At 41.8% G+C, this 27,448-nt stretch overlaps 1 protein-coding gene across 2 annotated transcripts in view; it reads right to left on the bottom strand.

Moving 5' to 3' along the window:
• Positions 1-27,448, bottom strand: part of ARHGAP22 (Rho GTPase activating protein 22) — a 121,419-nt gene that overhangs the window by 33,726 nt on the left and 60,245 nt on the right. The window contains exon 4 of one of the 2 annotated variants that reach the window (XM_071439051.1): positions 6,300-6,476. In XM_071439051.1, coding sequence (XP_071295152.1) covers positions 6,300-6,476 — 177 coding nt within the window. The remainder of the gene's footprint in view (positions 1-6,299; positions 6,477-27,448) is intronic. The other variant, XM_071439052.1, reaches the window with a different exon arrangement.

Here is a 27,448-nt window from a genome sequence, read left to right on the forward strand (position 1 = left end):
AGCTTCTCTTAGCATTTTCTTGCACAATCCTTTAATCATTTTAGTGACCTCTCACTCGACTCACTCCAGTGATCCCATGGCCTTCTAGTCCCAGGCAGACAAGAACTGGACAAAGAAAACAGGATGTTGAATTACTAGTGCTGAGGTGAAGGCTCACCTCCCTGAACCTGCTGGCAATGCTCCTCCTAAAGCAGCCCAGGAATTTGCTGGCCACAAGGGTGCATTGCTGGCTCATGTTCAACTTGTTCAAGAGCATCCCAGTTCTTCTCTGCAAAGATGCTTTCCGGTCAGTCAGCTCCCCATATGTGCTGCTGCCTACGTTCATCATCTGCCGCTGCAGGACTTGGCATTACTCTCTGTTGAACTTCATCAGGTTCCTGTTCACTCCTTCCTTCAGCCTGTTGGGACCTCTCTAAATGATGTCACAATCATCTGATGCACCAATCAGTCCTCCCAATATCATCTGCAAGCTTGCTGAGGATGTACTCTGCCCCATTATCTAGCTCATTAACAAAGCTGTTAAACAGTCCTGGCCCCAGCACTGCCCTTCACATCCCTTGCCAGATTCAACTCCACATTGCTTTAGCCTTCCTAAGTCCACTCCTGCACGCTCAGGAATTTCTCTGTATTCCTCCTCTTAGGTCACCTGTCCCTGCTTCCACTTCTATGCTTCCTTTTTAGCTAATGAGCTTTGTCACAAGCATCTTGTCCAACCATGCAAACCTCTGCCACCTTTGCTCTGTTTCCTGCACAAGCAAGAGGATTCTTGAGACTGAAGGATGTAACCCTTGACAATCCTGGTTGCCAAGGTCTCCTGGTTCCCTCTTCTCTTCAGGATCATACCCCATGGCATTCTTCCAAACATATCCCTGTAGTCAAGGTCCATGGGAGGAATCTTTCTATGAGCCTTGCAGAATGATGCCATCAGAGTGGCTCTTCTACAGACAGTCATTATCACCTCAGGCAAGTCATCTGATTGCTCAATATTTCAGATCCCTCCTTAACAAAAAATGAGGACAATTGTGTTTCCCTACCTCAAGGCTGTAACATGATGGTAAAATATGTTGGTCATAAAGCAGTAACAGAAGCCCCAGATATATCTGACAGAGATACATCAGAAAAAAAAAAAAAAAAAAGAATTTAATCAGGTCTCAGAAACAGATCTTAAAACATTCTTTGTTGTAAACAGTTCTGGCAGCAAGATCCACTCCCATCTTACTTTAGTTACTGTATCTTAGTTTCCATATCTACCATTTGTGTACCATTTGTGACACTTTTGCCTGGGGGCAAGGCTAACCCAGCAGCTCCTCACATCTGAGCTGACTCAGGCATCCCCTGGTCCTGGGCAGATACTGACCCCATAACCCCATCATCCTTCTCTTCCTCTTCCCCTGGCTGGGCCCATCTCCCAGCATTAGACAGCAGCAGGAGCAAACACTGATAAGCTGCATCAGGCGCCAGCTATCTCAGTGCAGAGATAACAGCAGGTATCAGGCACAACAAACACCCAGTGCCACTCCCCACACACCTGGGGGAGCCTGCCCAGGGGAAGCCCACCCTGACACCTCCTGAAGGGGCTCCTCCTGACCCAGTCAGGAATCCTACTTGAGACTGTCACTCTGTGGGACCCTTGCAAACAAGGGAGTAGAAATCACATCTTTGTCTTCAGACTGGGCAAATACCAGAAGCCAATTCCCTCCTCCTTTTCGTTACCTCTTCAGAGGTATTTTAGCATCTTAAATTCACTGCCATGGCTCTAGGTTTATGCTACTCTTAGTGGAAAATTCCCATCTTACAGGTGGAAAAATGAAAATCAAGACTCCCAAAACATAATGTCGTACCCTAGCTCCTAAATAGTTTGGCATCCTGGTGGATATGCATGTAATATCAGTATCTGACCCTTCAAAGCAGTCATGTTTGCTCTCATGCAGATGTTATCTCAAAGATATTTACTCATCAAAAGCAGGATCCCTAATTAGCCCTATGCAGGGTTAATCTTCCATTACCCATTAGGACATGGAGCCAGGAATTAAATTACACCTCAGACACCTTGTCCCACATCTTTCAGCTCTCCCCTAATACAAGACAATTTCATAGGGCCCTGGCTCCCAAAATACCCCAAAATTTGCTGGCAGAAGGATAAGAATCCACACATCATGGTTTATCTATATGGGAAAGGTGTCTGGAATAAATGACAGCAGAACAGCTTCTTCAGTGGACATTTCTTCAGACCCCACCAGTTTTACAGTGACTATTCCTCCTGAATAGAAAAACTATTCATGAAGCTCTGGCAACACAATTACTTTGTCACAGGGTAAAGCTCTTCATGTTTGCCTAAGGGGAAACACATCCCTTCCAACTGCTTCACCTCCCCTCCATCACAAGTAGCTGATGAAAGCTTGGGATGAAGAGGAGGAGAAATTAGGATAAAGTAATGGAGAAAGAAAGGGGCTGAGACATGTATTTCTGGCAGAGAAGCAAGGAACTGCTCATGGCAAGACAGAATATGTAAACAGAAGAAAACAAACACAAACATAAATCAAGATTAACACAGAATGATTCTGTCCCCATGCTGTGCTGGTTTTGTGCTGCGTTGTGAGAGAATTATGCCACCTGGCATTCAACTCAGGCACCAAAAAAGTTTAGGTTTTGTGTCTCATGGCCAGAAATTCAGTCCTAGACAAACTCTGCTTTACAGATGACCTAAGACAGAAATGAGGAAGGCACATGGAAAGGAACTTCTCTGCAGTGGCTGTACCTCCTCAGACTAGAAGTACAGTCCCACCACACTTATACAGACCAAGACCTCCTCTCTCCCCCAGCTACATCAAAAACTTCCAATCCAGCTTGGGAGAGCAAGAGCAAGGTCACTCTCACCCAAGCCTATGGGCACAAACCCTTTGATTTAGCACTGTGGCACTGCTACCTGCACTTCACATCAATGAGCACTCACTGAACAGCACGACTGTGGGACACAGAGGGACTCTCCAGATAAGCTTTTAGTGGTACAAGCATGGAGCAAAATTAATCACAGAGGTTTGAAGGATCATAAAAAACAGTTTGAATCATCCTCTGTCAGAATCTGCTCCAAAACTCACTTTTATCAAGTCACTGTGACAAACTTCTTTCTTAATGGCAATCAAAATGTATGGAGTACTCTCAAATCTCAGTTTACACAATCTTCTGCTCTAAATGAGATGCACTAGACTCAAGAACTCAGGAGCCTGAAACTCAAGGAAACTTGTTAGAGATTATTTTCCCTATAAACAAGACAGCTCTACTTCAAAAGACTTAGGAACTCTACAATTTTATTTTAAGGCCACATTTGAAGCGTATTTCAAAGAACACATTCCATACGGCTTTTAAACCTGACTGCATCTTCTATCAGTAATTTGTGAACCTCAGCTGCTTTGGGGAGTTTTCTGTTTTATTTTAAGAAGACTTTGCTGTTCACCTTTAAGCACAGTTCATATGCCCTCATCAGCATAAGAAGGTACCCTCAACCCTTTTTTATTTATGTTTCTTCAATACATCAGCAAAGATTAAAGTGTGGTTAAGCCACTCCTTTTATCTTGGCATAATTCATTTTTACACCATATCAACCTTCTCCAGGGGTGGATATTTGCATATTAATAATAAAGCCTGCTTTTTAACTCCTCCCTTTAGCTTAATATATTAAAAAGCGTTGATAGATAAGACTTAGCTTTCAAATTAGCGGTGGTGGCAAAGCAGAGTTCAAATCATTCCATTAAAACAGAGACAGCTATGTTTATTGTCCTCCCACATTTGAGTTAAGCTGGAATTTCACTCAGAGAAACTGTCCTGCTCTGATTATGATGAAGAAGGTGTAAGTTTGATCATTTCCCCAAATTGGCTAAAAAACATTTGGGAACGACAGTTTGAATATCTTTACTGTTTCCCAGTCACTGGCATTCCTGCACATTCTTTCTGAAGTGCAAAGAAACTGAGGATGCAGCTCCGTGGTTTCTTTAAGCCATTTATGCGTGGGTTGCAGGCAGAAGAAGCAGCCTGCCCCTCTCCACGCCATCGTGTCTCCCCAGTGGAATTACTGGTGCTGCAGCTGCATGGTTGGCAGGGCCAAGGAATCAATCTACCTACAAACTCACCCTCCCCACCTTGTATTTCCTGCCAGGTCGTTTCCTACAGCACAACTCACACCACCAGTGTCAGCAGAAGGAAGCGTGGTGGGACACAGCTGCTGGGGGGTAGAAGACCCCTCCTGACAGTAGCTGGCACTTGACCAGCTCAGAGAAGTGGCCACAACATAAGAAATTGCAGAAAAAACAGATGCACAATAGCAATTCTTTCCAACTCTGCAAACTCCAGTGCTTCTCTTCTACAGTGCTTAAGCTGGCTCTCACCAACAGCCAAAGCAGCCTTTACTGACTTTGATCACTGAACCACATCAAGTCTGCATGATGTGAAAATAGCAACAAACAGAAGCTCCTGTATTCCCCCCTGCACTAATCTCCCCTGTGCTGCCTTGCTTCCACATTCTCATGATTTAATATTTTTTGATGCCTCATAAAGCTCCAGTTCCTGGAATCAATGTAAGAGTATCTGCCTCATTTAAAGAAAAGACCAAAATATTATTTGACTGCTTTGCAGAGAAGTTCAAAGGTAAAGAAAATTAGTGAAATAATCAGGACAATACTAGTCCCATAAAGAAACAAACAAAAAACCCCCAGGAAATCCATCACTACCTATATGTCATTCTCATGCTTCTGTTTTTAAAATATTAGGATTTAAAATTATTTATTATTTAAATATGTGAAGATATTTGCTTTTAAACTACTTCGAGAGATGGACAAAACATGAAGGGAAATTTGCACTGATACCAGCAGTGCTGACAATATCATGCCCTAAAGATGGCTATTGCTAGAGAGTGCACCATTTGTCATGACTGAATGTCTCCTTCTTCCTCACAGTATTTCTTGAATGTACATTGCAAAGTTATAAAATACACACCATAACATCAACTACAAACAGCTACAGAAATACCAGCTCTGAGAGTATGAGACTTGTGGTGGAGGATCTGCTCTGACCTCAGTCTAAAAGACCCTTCACTGTGGACTGGAATTCAGAAGGGAAGCAAAGGAAGCACATCCTCATATTTGAGGAGAAATTCTGGTAGTACAGTTTTCTACTAGCAAAGAAGGCTTTTTCTGCCCTCAGCACAACGGCATCACATGCAACCTCAGATCAGACGCAAGGTAACTTTTGTACCTACACCTTCTCTGCCAAGGGAAAGAAGGACCTTGGAAAGAACTGCATCAGTAGAAATTTTATCTCCTCCAGACAAACCAAGTGCTGCTACCCAGAGAACCCAAATTTCAAGAGTCACTTGAAAAAAAAAACAAAACAAAAAAAATCCCCAAACCCAAGACAAAAGTTACTAACAACCATTGGATCTTAGTACATCAAGGTCACTTTTTACCCCCTAGATCCAGGAAAACTAGTAACTACATTTCAGCAGGAGTAATTGTATTACCTAACCCTTATCTGTCACTCTTTTATCTGTACCTCTCACAAGAGGCTGACAGCACTGTCTGCCTGTGATACCACTGTTTGCATGCACTCCATCAGTAGTACCCAAGCCACTTCAAAGCACAGTGTCCAGGACCAGGCCAGCAGCTGCTGTCACCAACACCAAACCCAGAAGAAAACATCTGTGAGTCCTTGTTCTATGCAAAAACAGAAAAACAACTCCTACCTAGTCTACTGACTGGAGAATTCAAAGATTGTGGGATAATATCAACAACGAAAGTCTGGATGTTTTGTTCATTTTAACTATAGGGATTGTCAACAGCTGTATTACCCTACAGGTGTTTGCTCAGCCTGACCCTCTTCTTCCTCAGGCTACATCCCCAGCGAAGCCAGTGGAAGCTTTGCCTTCTCAACTGGGCCCTACATTAACTTAATTAAAGTTTTGCTGTCTCTGGCTGTATGGATGTTCAAGATGGGCATCTGCCTCATGGAAGAAAATTGAGATAACTGGACAGAATCCTTCATTCCCATGAGGTCCACTGAATATTTTGCTGTAAAGAATTGAATACTGACAGTAGTATGTTTGTTACTACCACCCCTTTCTGAGATAGTTATACACTGTGGATGTGCACTCTCCTTTCATTCCTGTCCATCCCCTACCAAAAACAAAACAAAAAAACCCCAACCCCATCCCTTGCTTCAAAACATTTCAGACAATCAGGAACTTATCTAGACATCTCAATGATTTTACAGTGTAACACATATCCTAGTATCACAAGAATATGTTTTACCTTGAGGCAAATGTTTTAATTTATGTGCATGTGAGCTATTTGCAATACCTCCACCAAATGGAGCCCATATAACCCGTCGGATGGCTTTCACCCAATCTTCCATTTCATTCTGGGAATTAGCCATGAGCAGGAAAGCCTCATGATTGACAGGCGTCTTTTCCCGGTCCCCTGCACCACCTGAAAGACAGAATACAAATCTCTTTTAGCAGCCTGTTTAAAAGAGAGCAACCAAAGTTTAACACCACCAAAAATCTCAGTCAAAATAATTAAATTACTATTTTAATTGAGCAGTTTTACAGACAATTCCTGCAGATGTGCTGTGGCACCCACAGAGCACAGGTTGATGGAAGATCAAAGCAGAAGTGCAAAATATGCATTTCCAGTGTGGGAAACCTGGAGATGTTGTACCTGTTGTCTCAGCGATAAGAAAAGTGAAAGCACAGGCCGTAAGACTCTATAGGAAAAGTAAGAAATTAATTCCACATACCTGTGCTGAGTATTGAGAGATTTTTATCCAAAAGTGGGACCAAGTGGAGTGTAAAATATTTTAAAATGCTTCAGATGTAGAAGTCACAAGATCATCCACTTTCCCCAAGTCTCTGGGATATTTATAGTCTCAATACAAAGAAAGAGACCTATTCTGATTTTGCATCCAATTTAGAAGAAAGTTAAGAGCTGGGGATATGATTCTGACTCTTCCACTTGATGTAAAAATTTTAGGAGCTATTAATGTTGGTGTGCAGAAAAGTACTGACCAGAATATCAAATTCACTCAAGCAGTCACAAAAAACTCTCCCTTGTGGATACTTCAATACTCGAAACATTTTGACCCCGCTTTTCCTGTTTCATTTTTAGGTCAGCACTCACTCCAACAATTTAAATCTTCCCCTCACCCTTCATTTTATGTTCCAGAGCTGGATACAACCTAGTGAGTGCCACACAAACACATAAAAGCTTTATTAGAAGAGCCTCTGTATGAAAAGGCTACTGATCCTGTCCAATTCAGCAGCTGCATCCCCAGCAGCCTGGAGCTTCCCCATCACCATGGAAACTGCCTTTGGCTTTGCTGTGGAGATAACATCTGAGCTCTGTGTCACTGTCATTTCCACGCTTACTTGGCTCTCAGCACCTACTGGCAAGCTGAAGCTGCCAGCCTGTGCTGAGCAGCTGAGATTGCCTGCCCATGGAATTCAGAGATAAGAGCACAATGATGGTATGCTGTGGTTTCTGCAGAGCTGATTTAGCATACGCAGAACATGTGCTTCTTAAATCCTCACTAATCTGGGGAAAGAAGCAAGCTGGGAGCTGCCTGCAAGCCAAGGAAGTACTTTTTCTTGCTATTAATTGTTTTCTTGCCTTGACAGACTCATGGAACATTTATTGATTTGCAAAGCAGAAGTGGTAAAATGAGATGCTTTGGGAAGTATTTTGTGGTTCTCCGAGAAGCAATTCACTAAACTGGGAAACTGAGGCAGTCTTTCAGTAAGGAGGAGAAACAGCAGCCACCAGGGACTAGCTGTGCAGCTTAAGAAACAAAAGCCATGATGCTTTTCCTCCTCCACATGTACCCAAATCCTCTTGGACAGTCTCCCATTTTTTGATTTACTGAATTATTCATATTCCTTAAGGTATATAAGAGAACAGCTCTCTAGCTCAAGGCTAGGTGCAGGCATCTGAACAGATCAGTGTTCCACCATCTTCCACTGCAAGGATGACATGCTTCATCCTCTGCATACAAAACTGCCTGTGCAGGAAACTGCAGCCTGTAGAATTCCTGTCACTGTCTAAATCTTTTTTAGCAGCATACTCAGCCTCATGGTGAATGCAGAGGTTGTGAAGTCTAATTCTTGCACCTTACCCAGCTGACCTACTGACACACCCTTTCCCATAATCAAATGACACACCTACTGACACACCCTTTCCCATAATCAAATGTTTCATAAGAGTTACAATTCAAAGGGGCTTTCCACAGCCCTCAATACACATCAGAAATGGGTTTTAGGATGTGGTGTTTTGGCACATAGGTGGCCAGAGCTCAAGCTAGGCCATCATTCTTCAAAGGAATTAAACAGCCTCAAAAAGACATTTACTGTATGGGTCCCACCACCAGCAAACAACTGAGTTTGGTCAAGATTAAAATACATCTTGCTCTTAAGTTTAAAGGGATCAGCTGAGATCTTGCCCACCCAAGCCATGAAGGGCAAGAAGAGACCAGAATCTTGTCTTAGAATTAATCACAAACTAAATTCAGTGGAATTAGCTGCACTAACCCATACAAAGATTGCCATAAGAAGCACAATAAGCAGAGGATGATGGCTTACTGGACTTCTGCAAAACTGGCATCAGCATCTTCTACCGTACAGGAATTACTGTACCAGAGGGAGCTGACTACAAGTCCCCTTCCCCTAAGATGCTACTTTGGACCAGCCAGCTGCTTTCTAAACCTTCAGAGACAGTTTTCAGGCAAGCATTTAGGGGAAAAATATAAAAACATTTATAATTCTATTTGAGTCTGTAAATAGCAAAAACTGGATGGGAAAACCAGATTTTTGTACACACCAGACCTGAGATTCTGCCAAAGACTACATATAGTTCCTCCATGTTTGGCTTTCCCCACTGAAACTTGAAATAGGAGCAAGGCCATGACCCTACAATCTGCCTGTGGGAGAGTCAGTAGTGCTAGACATGTAAGTACAAGCAAATGAAAGCAACTCCACACATGAAGGCCAGTTTAAAAATAAGAAATAAGCACTTTCAGAATTGCTTATGTTAGCATAATGTGACTATCCAGTGGCAGAGCATGAAGATCCACCTGTAAACATTTTTCTTTTTAGGAACATTTTACTCATATTTCTTTGTACACTTGGCTGGTTCCTTCCACTACATCCTTGAGGCATCAAGCAGAAAAATTGGGGGTTTCTAAAAGGCAGAGTTCAGACACATCTCTCTCTATATTGTGACATTCAACAGCTTTTCAGTGCCGGTAGTCACAAGAATGAGACACAGCCAATTCAAACACCCACAAACAAATAAACAGCCCAAGGAAACAATGTCACAAGAAACTTTGAAGTCTAGAATTTTACCTGAAATTCACAGATTGTTTCTTTTATGGGCTCAGACACAAAGCAGGATCCTATTATGGATTTCAGGTTTGAATTGGAAACACAACACTCCATCAATTCAAACACACTAGACTTTAGGAATTGTTTTAGAAAATAATTTCAAAGCTTCCTGCCCAGAAACACTTGCAGACAGAATTTTAGTTTCGCCTCTCACAGCAGGATAAAGTTCATATTCAGCTACTGAATTCACACCTCTTCTCTGCCACTATGGGAGATCTATCCCTTTCTCACTCATCTTTAATCAGGCTCCCATATAAACAGGACTGAGCCTCAGAGACAACCCCTGTGTAGCTCAGGATTGCCATGGGCAGACATTCCAGTCCTTTTGCTCAAACCTACTTTAATCTCCAGACTAAAGACACAATAAAACTGTCTGCAAACACAAGTGTGTCAAAAGATGTGGCAGGAACAGGGGTCTTAACTCTGGGGATGAACAGTCCACTGTTTTAGCATTAGCCTATGACCAGGGCACCCTGAATTCAGTTGCCTGCTGCAGCCTTGCTGTGAATGCTGGACAGGATGCACTGGATTTCATCCTTATCCACAAAGCAAGTTGGCAGCTCAATTTGCCTCTCATCCAGTGTACAGAAACCAAAGAGCCTGAAGAGTGGGAAAGGTGATGGCAACTCTGTCAACATACACAGTACATGTAAGAGCCTAGAAGGACTGAGAGACTTGTTTGGTTGTTGCTCCCATCAAAAGGGCTGCAGGTCCCAGCTGACTGGAGTGCTTTGCTGCCCCTGTCCCAAGGTACCTTTGCCAGAGCTCTTTACACACCCTGGTAGGTTTCTTAGCCTGGGGGAGCAGTTTAGCTCCAAGCCCCCAGCTGCAGTGCACAAATGCTCTCTTCTCTCCAGGACCAGACTAACTCAAGCTAGCACAACTGCTCTCCTCTGCCTCCACTCATGGTTTCTTCATTTCATATGGCCTGGGAGCAATGACCTGCTAATGGCAGCAGGCACCTCAGAGTAGCGTCCACCTCCCAGTCCTTAGATGTGACCCTCCTTTCAGCTTTCCTCCCATGTCCCACAAAAGGGAAGGTTAAATACAAAAATGCTGGGACTAAATCTCGCTAAATGTGAGATGGGGTACTGCAACAGCAGCAGGGGTCACCATCTACTCTTCAAGGCCCTGTTTACTGAAAATTCTTTTTTTGACCATCCTTAGACACATAAGCATTCACTGGAATGTGCAGAACATAAGGTATCATTTTCTTATGCTTGTTCTGCCCCATATCCCTGTTCAAAGAACTGCAACAGACAGGTTGCATCTCTGCCTTTATACAGCCCTTTCCAATGAGGAAAAGCTTGAATTTTTTTGTTTGCCTTGAACCTCATTCACTCAAGCTTAACCTTCTGAAGATCACTTGTGAAGCCAAGCCTTACATCCCCTTTGTCCATATGGAAAAGAAATTCAGGGGGAACAGGACTGGACTTCTGCATGGAGATGAGACTGCCTCACTGCATGTAAAAGGAGGAACTTTCATACTCTCAAGCAAAGCTGCTGTTGAGTTCTGAAGTTGGCAGCTTCTTTCTTTGCTTCGGTAACTTCTCTTACTTCCACCTCCTCCCTCTGGTTTGCCTTTCACCCATTTCTTACATCATTCCTCGTACTGATGTGCTTGTGTATTGTCCTTATATGAGAAGCTACCCCACTGCAGTAGCTTGTGTACGTGTACACACTGCCCTGTTTGGTGTTTGCAGTGTTTGTTTGGTGTTTGCAGGGCTTTGGTGTGGACAGCAGCTGCAGCGCTGTCAGGGAGCGATTCCAGCGGGGGCTGAGCAGCAGCTCCAGGCGGGATGGGGAAGGGTGGCTGGTGGGAATCAGGGCCCAGCTGACGTGCCTGCCCTCAGTGCTGCAGCAGGTAGGGACAGGAAGCCTCTGACTGCAGACAAGCAGCAACAAAGACCTTGACAAATGGTCAAAAAGTAGCACTCACTGCCGAAAAGAACAACTGCGATGATTCATCTTCCTGACCTGGTCTTTATGATTGACTTTAAGGTGAGTATCAGAATTTGGGGCTCAAAGATCACCCTGATAATAAAGAAGGTGAAAAAAGAGGAGATGAATTCTGACAAGCATAAGGTCAGCTCTGTTAGAGAGAATCTTTCTTTGCACAGCAGTGAAAAAAACCCAAAGAAAACCAATCTTGATCTTTGGATCAAGAGACGAAAGAAATATCAATGAGTAAGCACAAGTTCATTAAGAATGCTTTGAATAGACACTTGAAACCTAATTCCATTTCTTCAGTCTTCTTACCTTTGATTTCAGCTAATGTTGGAAGTGCTCTACCCTGAGCACTTTCCACCCCAACCAAAGGTTTCCACAAGGCTGAATGCTGGAGACAGACCCTGTCTATTACAGCTGAAACCTGGCCTAACCTGCCACCAGCATCAGGGGTTTTTTTATCATCTCTGCTTTTTTTTCTTTTTTTTCTGAATTATTTTTTAATAAAAGGGGAAATTTTCTGTGAATATGAAACTCATCTTGAAATGGTCCATTTAGGCTGCCTGAGTACAGAAAAAAGAACAAGCAAAATCTGAAGTAGCCAAGGAGTAAGATAAAAACCGAGGAAAACTGGGGGTTTCCCAGCAGGGGTATGATTTGTGAGGAATTAAACAGTACAGTAAACAGTGATGTGTGATTGCCATGATTTAATTTGTTTGTATCTGTCCATCTATCCCCACCCACCCATCTATTTATATAGGGAATATATGAGTTGGAAGTTGATTTGGAGCTGATGCATGATCATATTTTAAAAGGCATACAAAACTAAGAAAAAACAAGGCACAAGAATTTAGTATCATGTGGAGTACAAATGAAAGAAACAAGCTTTGAATCAAAAGACATTCACTGTGTCACAGTTCCAATGGACAACATAATCACATTTTTTTCTAAAGAAACAGACACCTTTGTAGGTGAAAGGTGTTTCATTTCCACAGTTTGGAAGGAGCTTAGGGGGATTTTAGCATTCAACATTCATTTGGTTGTGTCAATGAGAAAAAGGAAATCCTAAATACCCTTTATTGTAATGAGGGAGTTCAGCTCAAACTGACACAGTTCGCATTTACATATGGCAGGATTTACAAGCATGCACTAAAATCTCACTGACTTCTCAGTCAAATATTAAATGTATAATTTCCTTAAGCACTTTTTATTTCACCAAGTTCCTTGGTAGCTCCAAGCAGAATTTGATCAAATTTTCCAAGGCAAAATCACTGCAGAGGATTTTGATGAGTCTGTAAATGGTTTTTTGATACCATATTTTAGACCTCATCCCAGAGAATAAAGTTAAAGCCTGCAAACATTCTAAAGTCACTGCCATCTATTAAGCAATCCAAAAGCCCTGTGATCTCTTCTCCCCTCCCATGCCTTCTGTGGTTTCAGAAGCCATTAAACTGCTTTAAAAATGCACCAACAAAGAGATGAGACCTCAGAGCTGTGGTTTCTTATGCAAAAACATCTGACAAGATTTAACATGAACAGAGTCACTAATAAAGCTTCTCTGTACTGGTACAGGGACTACAGAAAACCCTTATAAACCTAAGGCTAGTGATTTGTGTCAGTTGTCAGTTTCAAGTGTAGGATTACTGAAACTATATGAAAGAAATGAGATTAAACTAAATCTTTGACCTGTTATACATATAACCTGTGTCTGGTTAGCTTGACTCTCCTGCCTGGAGATGTCTTTCTTGATAATGCATGTGACCTTATTACTCTAGACTTTTATCTATTAATTAAAGTGAAGAACTGTTTAAGACTACCAACCACTTCAAATAAAGCAATGCTTGGAAATAAACAGAACCCATATTCCAGGTAGGCCAAATGCTAGTAAAGTGATGTCACACTCCAGGAACCACAGCAAGCAGAAAAAAAATGATGCAAGGTAAGAGGAAGGGAGAAAAATAACTTCAAGTACTCGTCAAGAAAAAGTAAGTAGAATTGCACACAAGCTTCACCTTGAACTTTTGCTTGTAAAACCTGCTTACATGAGTTCAGTGCTGTGTAATGATTGAGTCTAATTGAGCTGATTTTTCCTTAATGTGCTTTATCTGCCCTTGTCTTAACTTCTCAAAGTTTCAATTAAAAAGGCTCAGTCATTTTAAAGTTGTACTTCTGGCATTAAAAACCTATTTATTGTACTAGTACACCCATGCTCTCACGTCTCCCTGTTTCCAGCTATTTGCAATTTTAGACAAGAGAGTACCACTGTGCTGCCTGGGATGTGTGGCCATGAAGTACAGCTCGGGCTGAAGTGACTCACAGTGGAGGAAAGACCACTTCTACTGCAGCAGTTCAATATTTAGAGTTCAGATGAGCCCAGCATAACATGCAACTAAGTACACTTTTTTCAAGGACACAGCATCTCCCTCCTACCAGCACAGCTCAGGCACCAATCCCTCCCCATTCTGCCCACTACTACTTTGCTCCATGAAAGGAACAGACATTAACAATGATCACACTGCCTCCACAGGGGTTTCAGGAGCTTGTGGAATGTGCTCCCAACGCCATACAGGATCCCTATAAACAAGCTGTGTTTTAACTGCTTTGTTATCAGCTTCTACTAGCTAGCAGCAAGGGATGAAAACTTTCCAGCATGGTCACAGCTAGTTTAGGAGGCCAGCAAGGAGGATTTCAAAGTGGAGCCAATCAGCAATAATGAACACGAGCAACAACTACTACACCAGCAGTTTCTAGGAGGTGCATGGCACCACTTCACTTTTGTGGTGATCTGCATGTTTCATCCCAAGTGAGAATTCCAGAGTACCAATATTCTAATCACATCCAAAGATGCCTCAGGAGTTAGACTACTTTAAACCCTTCTGGCTCTTGACTCAAATAATGATTCCTGATAGGAGGTTACTGTGGAGATTGAGGATGTTCAATTCAAAGCCTGCATCATAACAGAGGCTTCTTAGGTGGAGCTCTCACTGTGCAAGGGCACTTTCACTGCCTCTTACAGCAGTATCTACTGACAAAGCAGACAAATTTAGGGTATAGGGCTGCCTCTGCCAATGCTAATACTGCTTTTTTGCCAGAGCTCCCAATGGAAAAGAATCTGAAAGTGTTGGGAGCCTGGGCATAGTTGCAGTTCATCTTCCATTCACACACAGTTGTGCTTCAGAACTCACAAACCTTTCCTTCAGAATCTGTCTGATAGTTACCAGCTCTCAAGGAGCTGTTCACTTCATGATCTGTCCATGTCAGAATAACAAAAACTTCTACCCCTCTCTACAAGTGTGCTGGGGGGGCAAGGGGGAAAGAAGTAATTTCATCCCTTCATGGAAGAAGACCTGGTGATGGCAGGACATTTTTTCCCCCAGCACACTCTGCAGACAGCCTCGTACCAAGCGCAGGTTGCTTTCCCTTACCCTCCTTTCTTCCACTCCAGAAAATTAACCCTTACTGCCTTTCCTCAGCAAATTTCAGACCCAGAGGTTTACAATGAGCCCAGACTTTATGGTGATGGTGTGGAACTGCCTGGACTCTGTGCCTACAGTCATTTTGCTAACCTCTGATTTGAAATGAGAGGAAATGAATTATTTCTCAGGCCAGCAGAAGCCACGCACTCACTATGTGGCCACCTGGCAGGAGCTGTGTGTCTGTCCCTACAAGGCAGGAGGCATCTAAATTAAGTCAACTTAATTTGAGGGCACAAAAAGGAAACTACAAGTATAAGCATGAAAGACTCAGAAAATAGTAGCACAGTGCAAAACAGGCCATATGGTTCCACGTGGTTCTCCAAAGCAGCAAGTGTTCAACACTTCTGAAGAATGTATCAAATTATGTATTCCAACTGTGGTTATGTTTACATGCTATTATAAGGGAGGAAATTCCTTCCTGACCAAAGATGATGATACTTCATGCTTTGAAAAATCTGAATGAAAATGACTGGATAATTTTTATGCATTACCATGCAACCACAAGTAATTTTCTAATTCTCATAAATTCCTTCAAATCTTTGACACCAAAACCAAAAGTTGACAAAAATTTTATATTCTGACAAGAAATTACTTACTGTAACATCAGAATAGTGAATTTTTATCTATTTTTTCTTTAATAATTTCATATTGGAGAGATAATACCCAACTTCTGCACTTTTTCTGAGCTATCATGCTCACATTTGCCAGGTCTGCTCCATGACAGGAATGAAGTGGGTCATGCCTTCTGAATACATCTCTCTACAACCACCTTCTTCCTCCACCTTGCCCCTCATATGCCTATTTTTTCTTTCTCCTGCACTTAATCCACCATGAAACCGAAGACATCCTCACTGTATTTTTAAAAGACTACATGTCTCCCATCTTAGCCAAAGCTCTGAACCTTGAGCTAAGGAGAATGGAAGAAGCCATCCCCTGGTAAAGCCTAGGCTGCAGATGCCAGAGCTTCTAGCTGAGCCTGTAAAGACTCTGATTCTCTGTAGACTGAATACAGAGTACTGCAGAAATTCAAGCCAACCAATTACGAACATTATTATCTTCTTTAGTAAAGTAACTGAAGCTTTACAAGCACAGTTTTGGCAGCAGCAAATTAATGGACTATCATTAAGGATGCAACAGTTGCAGACTTTGTTTTTACAAAAAACGAAGCTATTTGTCACATTAACACAGAAAAAGGACTGAAATGCCAAAGCATATATACTGTAGGCCTTTGGCAAAATGCTGACAACTTTGAGGAAACCCTTGCCAATACTAATGATGAGACAATGCAGATGGAAGTTCTGCTGATCCACATCCAAACTTAGGAGCTCAGGGATATTCTGATCCAAGTCTGTAGCCTTGTTACAGTTTGCACAGACTAACAGTTTTACAGCAGCCTCTTCCTGTATGTGGCTAAGCACTGAGTGACCAATAAACCTTCTAAGCATGACTGTAGCACACAGCATTCTTCACTGCCACAACAACGCTCCTTGGGTAAAAGTGGGAAGTACACGCTTGTCACTCAGAACACAACTCTGGGTGGCTAAAGGACTCCAGGCTGGGCAGTGCAAAAAGCTGGGCATTTTATTAACAAAGGAAACTAAAAGAATTTCCACAAAGGAGCACAGAAAGGAAGCAAATGCTCAACAGACATCACAACTCTCAAGAACCTGCCCCAAAAGTCCTGAAGGCTAACACAGCAACCAAGTGCAATAGAACAACCTTCTCCTGGTGTGAGAGCATATTTGCTGCATGGATGACCACGCTGGGCAGCCAAATTCTGTAACTACACCCCAGTTATCTCCAGAGCAAGAAACATTGCACATACAGTTTATATGTGACCATTTTAAGACCCACATATTCTGGGGAAACCCAACCATCAATGCATTTTATGATGTTCAAATCGGAAGCTGAAGTTCTTATCCTAAAGAACTGAAAAGCCTTACTCAATGCTTGTTGTGATATACTACTTAAATGGAAATGCCAGCATTGCTATTTGAGCTGATTCTGCTTGTGGTATGAACAACATAAATTAAATCTAATTACACAGATTTAGGCCACAGAGAACTAGAACTTCCATGAGACCAGCAGAATATCATCCTCACTATTTGGAATGCCCTCTATAGGCAATATATTTGTTTATTTTTATGCTTATAGTAGCAGAAAGCCCATTTTGAAAATGCTGACAAAAGTTGGGCTGCTGCACAGATTCACTGAGTCTGGCTGGTCCACTAAGAAAAAAGCAAGGAGGAAACAGGGCACACGTATCTGTCTTGTGAGCCTCCTCTCTCTCCTCACCCTGCTCCTTTCTCCAGGGCACAGAACTGTATGCAGCCATTGCAGGCAGAATGTATTATAAGAATTTGTAGTCAAAGCAGAATAACAGCCAGAAACCAGGAACTGCTCAGCCAATGACAGGGCACGTATTAAAAAGCCTTCCAGCTTCCGTTTCAAAACAAAGAAATCTTGATAAGCCTAAAGGCAGCAGCTGCTGCCAGCAGCATGCAGCCATCCTTACCTTGGGGACACCTGCTGACTGCTGCCTGTTTAATATTACATTAAAACAGCAGCTTTCCAAATAATGAATTATGTATCTATAGTGAAGCTGTGGTACACAGGGGGCTGGGAGGACACGGTTCGGAAATCGAAGAACCATTCGGGTTAATGGTCTGCAAGGCTGGGAAAAAAAATTACTGATGACTTCAGGATTTGTCAGAGCCCCAGTCAGGCTACAGAAGGAATGAGGGGAGCATAGCAAGTGCTCCCTACTCTTCCCTTCTACATTTTTTTAATTAAGAGCAATCAGATGAGTTTGAAAGTCCCTAAAAGGGGATATAAATCTAAAACACAGGGAAAAATAAAAGGGCTATAAGCTTGTATGGCTTGTGACTGCAGCCAGTTTCAGTGCTCTAGAATTAAAGACAGAGAAGGTTCCACTGTATCATGTTCTTTATTTAAATGGTTCATACTGTGAAAGCAGAAACCCAAGACAGCAGTAAACTATTGTCTTCAAAGCCTGGTCTCTGCCAGTTACCTCTAAGTGAAAACTCAATCCATGGTCTCCAAAGCAAATCTGCAAGCACTTGTCAAACAGACACAGCTTCTCCAGCCTTTCAGAGACGTTTTAATTTTCTTGCCTTGTTTAATTTAAGATCACCAGTTAGGTGATCCGGATGCCTAATTGTGAAAGCACTACCTGCTTGAAATGATCATAATGAAGGGGTATATTTCTAAATGCACAGTCAAGCACTTGTAAGCCTCAAATGCAGATATTCTACTTATATTGATATATTGTAGATATTCTACTCCTGTCTATGAGTCTAAATATGAGGAAGGCTGGTTCTCAGGAAGCCAACAGTAGAAAGAACTCTTTATACCATACTCCTTATCCTAAGATGAACATCATCTAGTCCAGTTCTTTTACTGTTTTTTGCTGAACACAAAGGGCGAGCCCACAACATTAAAGAACACTCCTCTCCTTTGAAGTTTAGGTTGTTTGGCTTGTCTGGCTACAAACTAAAACTGCACCTTAATCATCCAGCTTTGAAGTCCTGTAAATCTACAGCTGCAGAAAAGTAAGGACCACTTGGCAATAAAACATTCATTATTAAATTCTTTTGAATTAAAGTGGAAAAGGCTTTCCTGAAACTGAAACTTTCTGTTTTGCCCACTAGAAACGAAGACATAAGTGAAAAATTGACAATGACTTGCCAGATCACAGGCAAATATGACTGTATGACATTTTATAGCCCAATTTTGAATAGTATTGAGCCAGTGCTCAGGAAATGGCCAAAGAAAACAAAAAAAATTATTGGAAAAAGACATGAGAAAACTGAAGGTTTTAACAACAGGCTGCAAAGATTAATAAATAGTTTCATTGTTTTGATGCCTTAAATAAGGTGTGTATGTGGATGTAACTGATAGGAGTTTGATTGAGGTTAAACTGATAATAGGAAAAAACAAAGAAATTTTAGAGTTCAGAATCTGCCTGTTTAACAGAGGGCATGAGTAGGGTAAGGCTGTGTGACCAAATGAGACCTACAGGAATTCTCCACAGGCCCAACAGTCTGCATAGCAAAGGATATACAGCAAGAGAGAACACTACTCTGGCTTGGGTCTTTCATTTCAGGCATGTCTGGAAACTCTTGCAGCTTCCACAAAAACAAGCAGAGAATTAATTCAAAACACAGTGTGGCCTGGCCTGGAATACTAGTGAGGAGATAAAATGGTGCATTGTGAGAATAAATCTCACTTGGAAAGAAACAGGCTTCAGCTACAACCTGGTATGAAAGAGCTAAGCCACAAAATCCTGCACTTCCTGGGATTTCAGATATAAGACTTTGGAGAATCAGCTTCCAGTTCCCATCTATGCTGTCCACTTCTTGTATTAATCTAGGCCAAGTCCCTCTCAAGGCTGAACCAGGAGCATTTACCTGGGAGTTTTGTTTCCCATTTGGCCATGAACTTGTCCACAGCCCAGCTTCTGTCCCTAGACCATCTGAACCTGTGGCAAGGAGACCACAGATCATACACTAATCTCACTCTTCCTAATGGTTTGCTCCTTCCCTATTCAGAGACACAGAGAACAGCAAGGTCAGAACCACTGGAGCCTGTGGCTGCTACAGTTTTTATGCAACCACATTTTTGATGCTATGCCTAGGGCACTCTAATCATTTAGCGCCTTTGAACAACCACATTTACTTACTGGGAAGGATGTCCTTACTCAGATGACAGTAAAACCCTCTGCAAATTAAGTGCTTTCTGAAAGGGAGTTAAAGGGAATTGCCTTAAGTAAATGGATGGAAGGTGGCTCAAAAGCTGTCAGGAGTCCAGCTTCTTCAAAGCAAGATTAGCGACAGACTGACACTGAGCAGCTCATGGAGAAGCTCAGCCACCTCAGCATTTCCCACTCAGACACACACTGATTTAGCACTGCCCTTCCCAGACTGTCCTGGAAGCAAGAAGAGAAGAGATAGCACACAGCAAAGAGGGAACCAGAAGGAATCAGGAGTCCCTACCCTGCCAGCGAGCCCGATTCAGGAGATGTTCTGGACAGTTTGATGGATTTTGCAGATCACGTAGCTTTTGGCAGAAACAGACTCCAAGAAGCAGCACCCTCAGTTCAGTTGGCTGACAATTTTCCTGTTGGTAGTGACTCACTGAGAGTACAACTGGCTGCTGCTCCCTGAGCATCCCTCAGTTGTCTCTCAAAAGCCCAGCCTTACCTCTCCTGGCTGCACCGCCAGCCCCTCCCTGCAATGCAGACCCAGGTAAGGCAGGCACCTTTCCTCAGCCCCTGTCTAGAAACACATTGCTACTGTGGCCCATACCAGAAGGGAACGAAGCACTGGACAGCTGGGTGCCCCCAGGAGATGAGCAAAAATCATCCTATGCCACCTTGGAAAGTGGCATTTATATGTACACATGTACAACAAAACTCTAAAAACTAATTTGTCACAATCAAATTAATAATCCAGTTATAATATTTTTTTCCTTCTTTTTAATAAAAGCTTTACTGAGATAATTCTATCCCTAGTAATTTCTGAATTATTGTGTAAATTTGTACGCGCGTACATATTTCATTCAATAAAATACCAAATAGTTGGAACCAGCATCTACAGGTCAGTTTAACTAAATTATCACATCTCAACTGCTACTTCTTGTGCAATCCCATTTTAAAATAGGACCCAGAAGAAAACAAAAAAGGTAATGCAAATTTGTTCTCTTTAACTTTTTTTCCAAGAAATTTTCATCATATGTACACCAGTGACGAAAACCTTTACAATTCCCATTTGCATGTATCCCTTGGAAAAAATTAATATGTAAACAAGGAATTAGAGAAATGCACATATTAAGTAAACACCAACATTCATAAATGCCAAGTAATATATATAAAATAAGCCAGGTGAGTAAGTCAGATTCCTCAGATCCTGTGGAACTAATGCATGTCCCAGACACACGAAATCACTGCCATTTGTTTTTATGCAAACCCCACTTCTGGACTGCTGGCTAAACAACAGATGTCACAATGAAGACACATGCAAAGAAGAAAATAATTTACAATCAATGTGTGTATTGGGACTTTACTACACTGTCAATTTCTACAATGCTAGAGGCAGATTGCTCTCATGAAGAGCTGTGTATGTACCGGGAGAAAAATCAGTATTTCCTGAAAAAGCCCACACAGCAATTTACAAAGTGAATCTCATAACAGCAAGCTGAAAAATCTGTGTGGAGTCATGCACACAGGTAGCCCTACACGGGAGAGAGGCTAAGAGGAAATATGCTATTCCTTCACTAAGTATAATTTATTTTATTGTTTCAGTGTAGATTGAAAATAAAACACTCCTTTTGCACAAAAGAGACAAAAAATAGTGGACCATTACTCAGCTGCCTACCTAAACTTATCTGTAAAAACAAACACACATATTCTCTGTTGCTGTTTTGTTCTGCATCAGGGATTCCATCCCTGTGCAAAACACATGCTCCATGTTTAAAGAGTTAAACATCCTCTCGCTTAGTCGGCTTTTCTGAATGTAAAATGCAGGATAATAACATACACTGTATCTTGAACCAAAACTGCACACAGCCCAACAAAACCCCCAGTGCTGAACAACAGGCAGCATGAATAGATCCATTTCCACTGCTTGTTAATTCAAAATAAATCCTTTACTGTGATTTAAAGCAAAACAGACAACACTAAACACATCAAAAATATCGTGACTTACCCTTTCGGAGACACTTGCTTTTCTTAAGATATTTGGCAGTAAAAAACGGCATGGCTGCAACACTGAGGTTTCAGCCAAAGCTGACCTTTTATTATCAAGTGCTAAGAGCAAAATGAACAGACCAAAGAGAGAAAGCAAATTATTATACCAGATCTTTAAAATGCTCAGAGATGAGCAAAGGGAATTCAGAGTGGGATAAAGTATGTCAAGTTGCACGGTGGGGATTGCAGATATCTTTCTGCTCATTAGCACTGCTGTTTGAGTTATTTAAAGTGTGCTCGGGGGAAATGAGGACAATTTCCATGACAATATGTACAGTATCATATAAGGAGGAAGCATTTTTTTTCAGGCAGAACTTCTGCATTACTCAGCTGCTACAGACACGTATGTTGAAAAGAAAAAAAAACACAACAGGTTTGGATAACATAAAAAACCTGATTCTATTAACCACTCCTTGTCCTGAGTAGAAAATGTAGAACTATAAATCTCCTGTCATGTCACTATAAATCCCCTGTCATATCTCTTCATTTCCTCCTTAGGCACTTCTGGCTATCTCCTTGTTTCCACTTAGGCACAAGAAAATTTGCTTCAGGATGTTTTGATTCCAGACACTCATCCCAGTACCTCATGCCTCAGTTTCCCTGTTTTTTAAATGGGGCAACAGTGTGACAGTGCTTCTATTTAAACAACAACAAAAAAATCTTTGAGACTCTTGGGCAGTGGGTAATAAGAACCAGGGCTCAACCCCATTGCTTTGTCCTATATGATTACAGCTGTTTATTTCCCCTTAATCTGCCATGTTGCTTTTAGGTCTCCTAAAAATCTTTTGCTTTTATTCTACCAAGATGACCTGATTTTGAAATTCAGTCTTATTCCTGTTGCTTCTGCTGCCTCTCTGGAGTGTTTAAGGCAGTTTGGTACTGACTTCCTATCTTTTTAATTCCATACAGTTGGGATTGACATTTATGGCAATGACATTTATCAGTGTTTGCCTCCTTCTAGTCACCTACCTCTAAATTCACTCAACAGCATATTGGTTGGATAGGCAACACCTCATTCCTTGGAATATAAAGGACAATGCCAGAAATTTGACTATCCAGTCTTGGGCATACAAATGTTTCTATGCTTCAAGTCCTTCTATGTGTAATGACCCAAAGATAGAATTCACCCTTTTAAAGGTTCATGGATTTATAGAAAATTCATAAATAGAAATAATCCATACTTCCAGTGGTGCTTTAGCTCTTGGCCTTTACTGATTTCAGTCTTTGGGGTACTGCCAAGTCATCAGTGCACTGAGATACAAGAAAGCAGCTACTTGTCAGCAAGGGAAAACGTTTTGTAATCTATAACCATTAACCCACTGACTGGATCTGAAGTCAGCTTTCTAGACTGGCAAAGGAACTGATCCAAAGGAAACCAGCATTAGTCTCATAAGGTAAAAGAATATACAACACTATAATGAAGACTGTAAAAACCAGGGCTGCACTTCACAACATATGGAGCTCCCAGCTGTGCCTTTTCTTGAACCATTTGTTGTCGGCACAGAAAAATATTAAGTTTTTTGGGAAAGACAAATTTTATGCTCAAGAAAAATCCATTCAGGAAGCCATCTGAAAAACTTCACCACAGGTTAGAATTCATAAATGCCATGATATTCAATAGGATGTCATTGTTCTTGTATCTGTTCCATCACACAAAAAAAAAGCCTGAACCAAACAACCCAACAACTGTCTTCTCTTTCATTAGATAGTTTTGAAATCAGTTGACAAGCTTTCAGGCATAAATAATTCTTCCATAGCACACCTCAAACTAAGGTTCAGGTTAATCCGATATTGTAAAATCCCATTTCATTCTTAAGCATATATGGAGCAGAGAGGAACAGTAGAAAGGAAAGAGATGAGGAAAGAGTCCCTATGAGTCAGTGACAGAGGCAACTGCCATCTGTGAACCACTGCAGGCTGTGGGTTGGACTTGGGGAATGTACAGATCACAAAAGGAGGAAGCATTTTTTCAGGTAGAACTTTGGCATTACTCAGCTGCCATAGCAACATATCACCTTGGAATGGGGGCCCTTGGAGATGGCCCAATCTACACCATATTTAATCTGGAAACACTGCCTGATCTTGTGTCATCAAAAAACTCCCTCACACATTCTCCCAGATTTAACATAATTTATAGCCTCACAAATCTTTCCATGGATATCTGGAAATATTTGGGGGTGGGGGCCATTTCCAACACTCCCAATTCCTTCCAGCAGACCCTAAACAAAAATTTGCTCTAGAATCTAGTTATTTTGAAGGAGAAGTTAAATAGTCAGGATAAACTCTGAGCTCATTCCTAAACCTTATGACACTTCCTCGTGCTATCACTGTGTGGTACATGGGAAAAGATGTCATGCCCAAACAGCCCTCAAAACACCAGCTTCCTCTTTGCCAGCAAACATGTCCCACACGCAGTGACACACCACACTGGAGTTCCTGATGAACTAAGTCTGCCTTTTTGCACTCAGTAAATTAAAAAAAAAACCCAAAACCCAACCAGTAAAAACCACAGCACAACCACAAGGGAACTCCCTTCTCTGCCAGTTTAACACAAGGTCAAACACAGACTAATGCAGTAATCCCTCCCAGCTGCCTGAGATCCTGGCCCCTTAATGACCGTGCACAAACCCCTGGTGCTTTTAACTCCAGTGCCCTGCGTTCTGCCTCATTTCCAGCTCTCTCTGCCCTTGGAGCTAAAAACAGAGGTTGCCCTTCTGTTAGACTTGCAATTTCCAGGGAGAACTTTGAACTTATATAAACAAACATTTGTATCTCTCACCCAGGGCCATGAAACACAGGATCTCTCTCTACCCCTCCCTACCTCCTACCACCGCAGCCTACTTTGAGAAACCCTAAGACCTTGTATCTTCATGAGGAGAGAACTGTTTATTCTTTATCCTCTGGTACTCTTCTCTTGCTCAAGCACAGCTTTCCTTAATCAGCTCTCCAAAAAGACTGAAATCAGGTAAAAATTTCCATCCTGACAAAAATCTGTAGACACTAAGAATAGAAGAGAATAGAATAGAATGAATTGGACCCAAGCTATCAAATGTTATCATTCACCCACTGTTAAGACTGCTTCCTTTAGTAATGCTTTTAGAAAGGGCTAGATACAACCAAGACTGCAAGAAATCTAGATTTTTCTACTATGCATCATCACATTACCATACAATCAGTGGGTTTCTCCTCTTTTATTCTTCCTCCTTCCTCCAGCTTCAGATCCCAATTCAGAGAGACTGACTTGGGAGTGCACAGAGCACAACCTTTACTATTAGCAGCAGGCTAAATAGCGTGGAGAAAAGCACCCACGGCTCTTCATTATTGCATTTTCTGTAACACATTTCAGTATCAGGTTTCAAAACACTTTACTGAAGGACAACATCATCTTCTCCATCTTACAGATGGGAACTGGAGAAAGGGACTGTGACTTCTGTATAACCACTACATGATTAAAAAAGGGAACTACAGGGAGATTTTTCTGATATGTAAGTGAGCAGCACATAGCTTTTTGCTTCCTCTTCTTTCTCCCAAGAAGAGAGAGGCCCAAGAAAATTTTACTATCTTAGATGAACAATGAAATGACTGACAGCAAACATGAAAACCCCTCATTTCTATTAAAGGTCATTAGTTGTTTGCACATGTTGAAATTTTCCACTGAATTGCAGCCTTGGGGGATTTTCTGCTGTTATTTCCCACCTGGGCCCAGTTAGCATGAAACTCAGAGAGAAAGGCAGTAAGACACAACCTTATTGTTACAGGATCTCATCACAGACTCTGTGATCGGGCTGTGGGGCTCTCCCAGTGCTCAGTGAGAGGTGGCAGGAGGGTGGAGCTGTCCTCCACCAGCACTCACACCTGCCTGCTCTGGAATGGCAGCTGGGGAGAAGCAGGTGCTCCCTCCCTGGCTCCAGCACCGTGTCCAGGCTGGAATGGGACCAAGGCTCTGCAGCCCAGCAGAGTAAATGAGCAGGCAGGTGGCTGTCAGAGGATGGCATCGCAGTGTGCCAGGCAAAAGCTGCTCTGCTTTGCAAGCCCAGACACAGGAGTGATACCAGATGACTGCAACAATACCTCAGCCTGCTTCCATACACCCAACTCCTATTTTATCAGATGAAAAGAGCATGCACTCAGGGTACCAATTTTAAAAAAAATTCTCCCCCCTACAAAGTGACCAGGAGAGATTTCTATCTGTTGCTGATTGTGCTGATAAAAGCAGGGGTTTTTTTTTTCCTTTCAGCAGTTTAGAACTAAGCCTGCCCTAGAACAAGTAGGGTCATTTTAGTCTGTGACCACATACATAAATTGTATCTGGAGAACAAAGGAATCTCAGGTCAATTAAAAAGATCCTGTGGCTATAATATTCTTCTGGGAAGATGCCATCTACATATGCTTATTACAGCCACATAAATCCCACCCCCTCATTCGCCTCAAGCAAAGTAATTGTCTTTAAAAGCAAGCAAAATAATTATTTTTCCAAAATACTTGTCATCATTAATTATGGCCAGAATAGCCAAGTAGGAGCTCATGCCCAGGCTTTTAAATGCTTGTAGCTAGTTAGCATGGCTGCCTGTAACTTTTCAGCTTTTTCTGCAGTGTTAACATTAACATACTGTGGCTTCATTAAATCAAGGCACCCACTGATGAGCTAAGTATGATTTATCTGAGAACACTGAGACCCTTCATGCTTATCTGTCCCTTAGCAAGGATGGGGTTTAATTTATGCCAATGTATATTCGAGCACTGCTGGCTGTGTTCCTAATGTGACATTCAGGCAAACACATCCCAATGAAGAATAGATTTTTTTAAAACACAACAACTGGAAGTTGCAGGAATTAAAAGGCAGAAATCCACTGAGTTGAAAGCATTTCATAGGCCACTTCTGCAAAGCTATGTGGCATTCATCTACAAACATGGAATACTAGCTTCTGAAAAAGCAGAATGAAAATTTTGGCCTGGCTCCTGTACTTCTCCCTGAGCCAAGTCTCCCACTGAAGTTGATGGGACTTTCCCTGCATAAAGGCTACAGAGTTTGCCCTACTTTTCTCCCTTTTTTTTTTTTTTTTTCCCTAGTTTAACAGGACAGGCAATGGTGGGGAAAGACATGCTGTATGCTGTTTCCCTGCTACAAGGATAGATGTGCTGCGTAGATGTGATGTGATGAAAACCCACCTGGTTCAGAAGATTACAGTGTAGTGCAAAGTCCACTGATAGCTTCTAGAAGGCATTTCTATCTTAACTGATTTTTGAATGACATGTTTGTAAAGTAACAGTGACTTTTGTTGGTCAACCAGCCTGAACACATTCTGGCTTCTGAATCATTGCCACTCCGGGCATTCATAAATATCAGGTCAGCCCACCAAAATCAGGAGATGGGCTTCCAACCAATGGGAATTCTTCATTATTATCCATCTTCTAGTTTCTGAGCCTTGGCTGATCCTATTTGGTATCTTTATTTTAAATCCATAAGCATTAAGAGATTGTTCTTTATTGATGAAAGCTGCAAGTTTTACATAATCATAGTATTTAGAATTAGGGTTTTCAAGGGAAAACACATACACAGTGAGACAGCATATAACTTCAGGCCTTTGTACCCTCAACAGGAAATCCCAGAGCCTTGTCACATTTTTCTTAATTCATTTTGGAAATGGAGTAAATTAAATTATTCAGGTACTCAGAACAGGATGAGGACAAAAGTATCTACAGCACTTACAAAGCAGAACAAGACAAAATGGTAAATCTGTAGAGCTTAGTTAAGAGACACTGATACAATAAACTGATTGGTTACACATTTTTACTGCTTCATCTGGGCACAAAGCATGGCTTTTAGTGACAAGTAAG

Source organism: Agelaius tricolor, unplaced genomic scaffold (genome assembly GCF_023055355.1).
Source record: "Agelaius tricolor isolate 1412-34295 unplaced genomic scaffold, bAgeTri1.0.p SCAF_13, whole genome shotgun sequence".
In the NCBI taxonomy this organism is placed as follows: Eukaryota; Metazoa; Chordata; class Aves; order Passeriformes; family Icteridae; genus Agelaius; species Agelaius tricolor.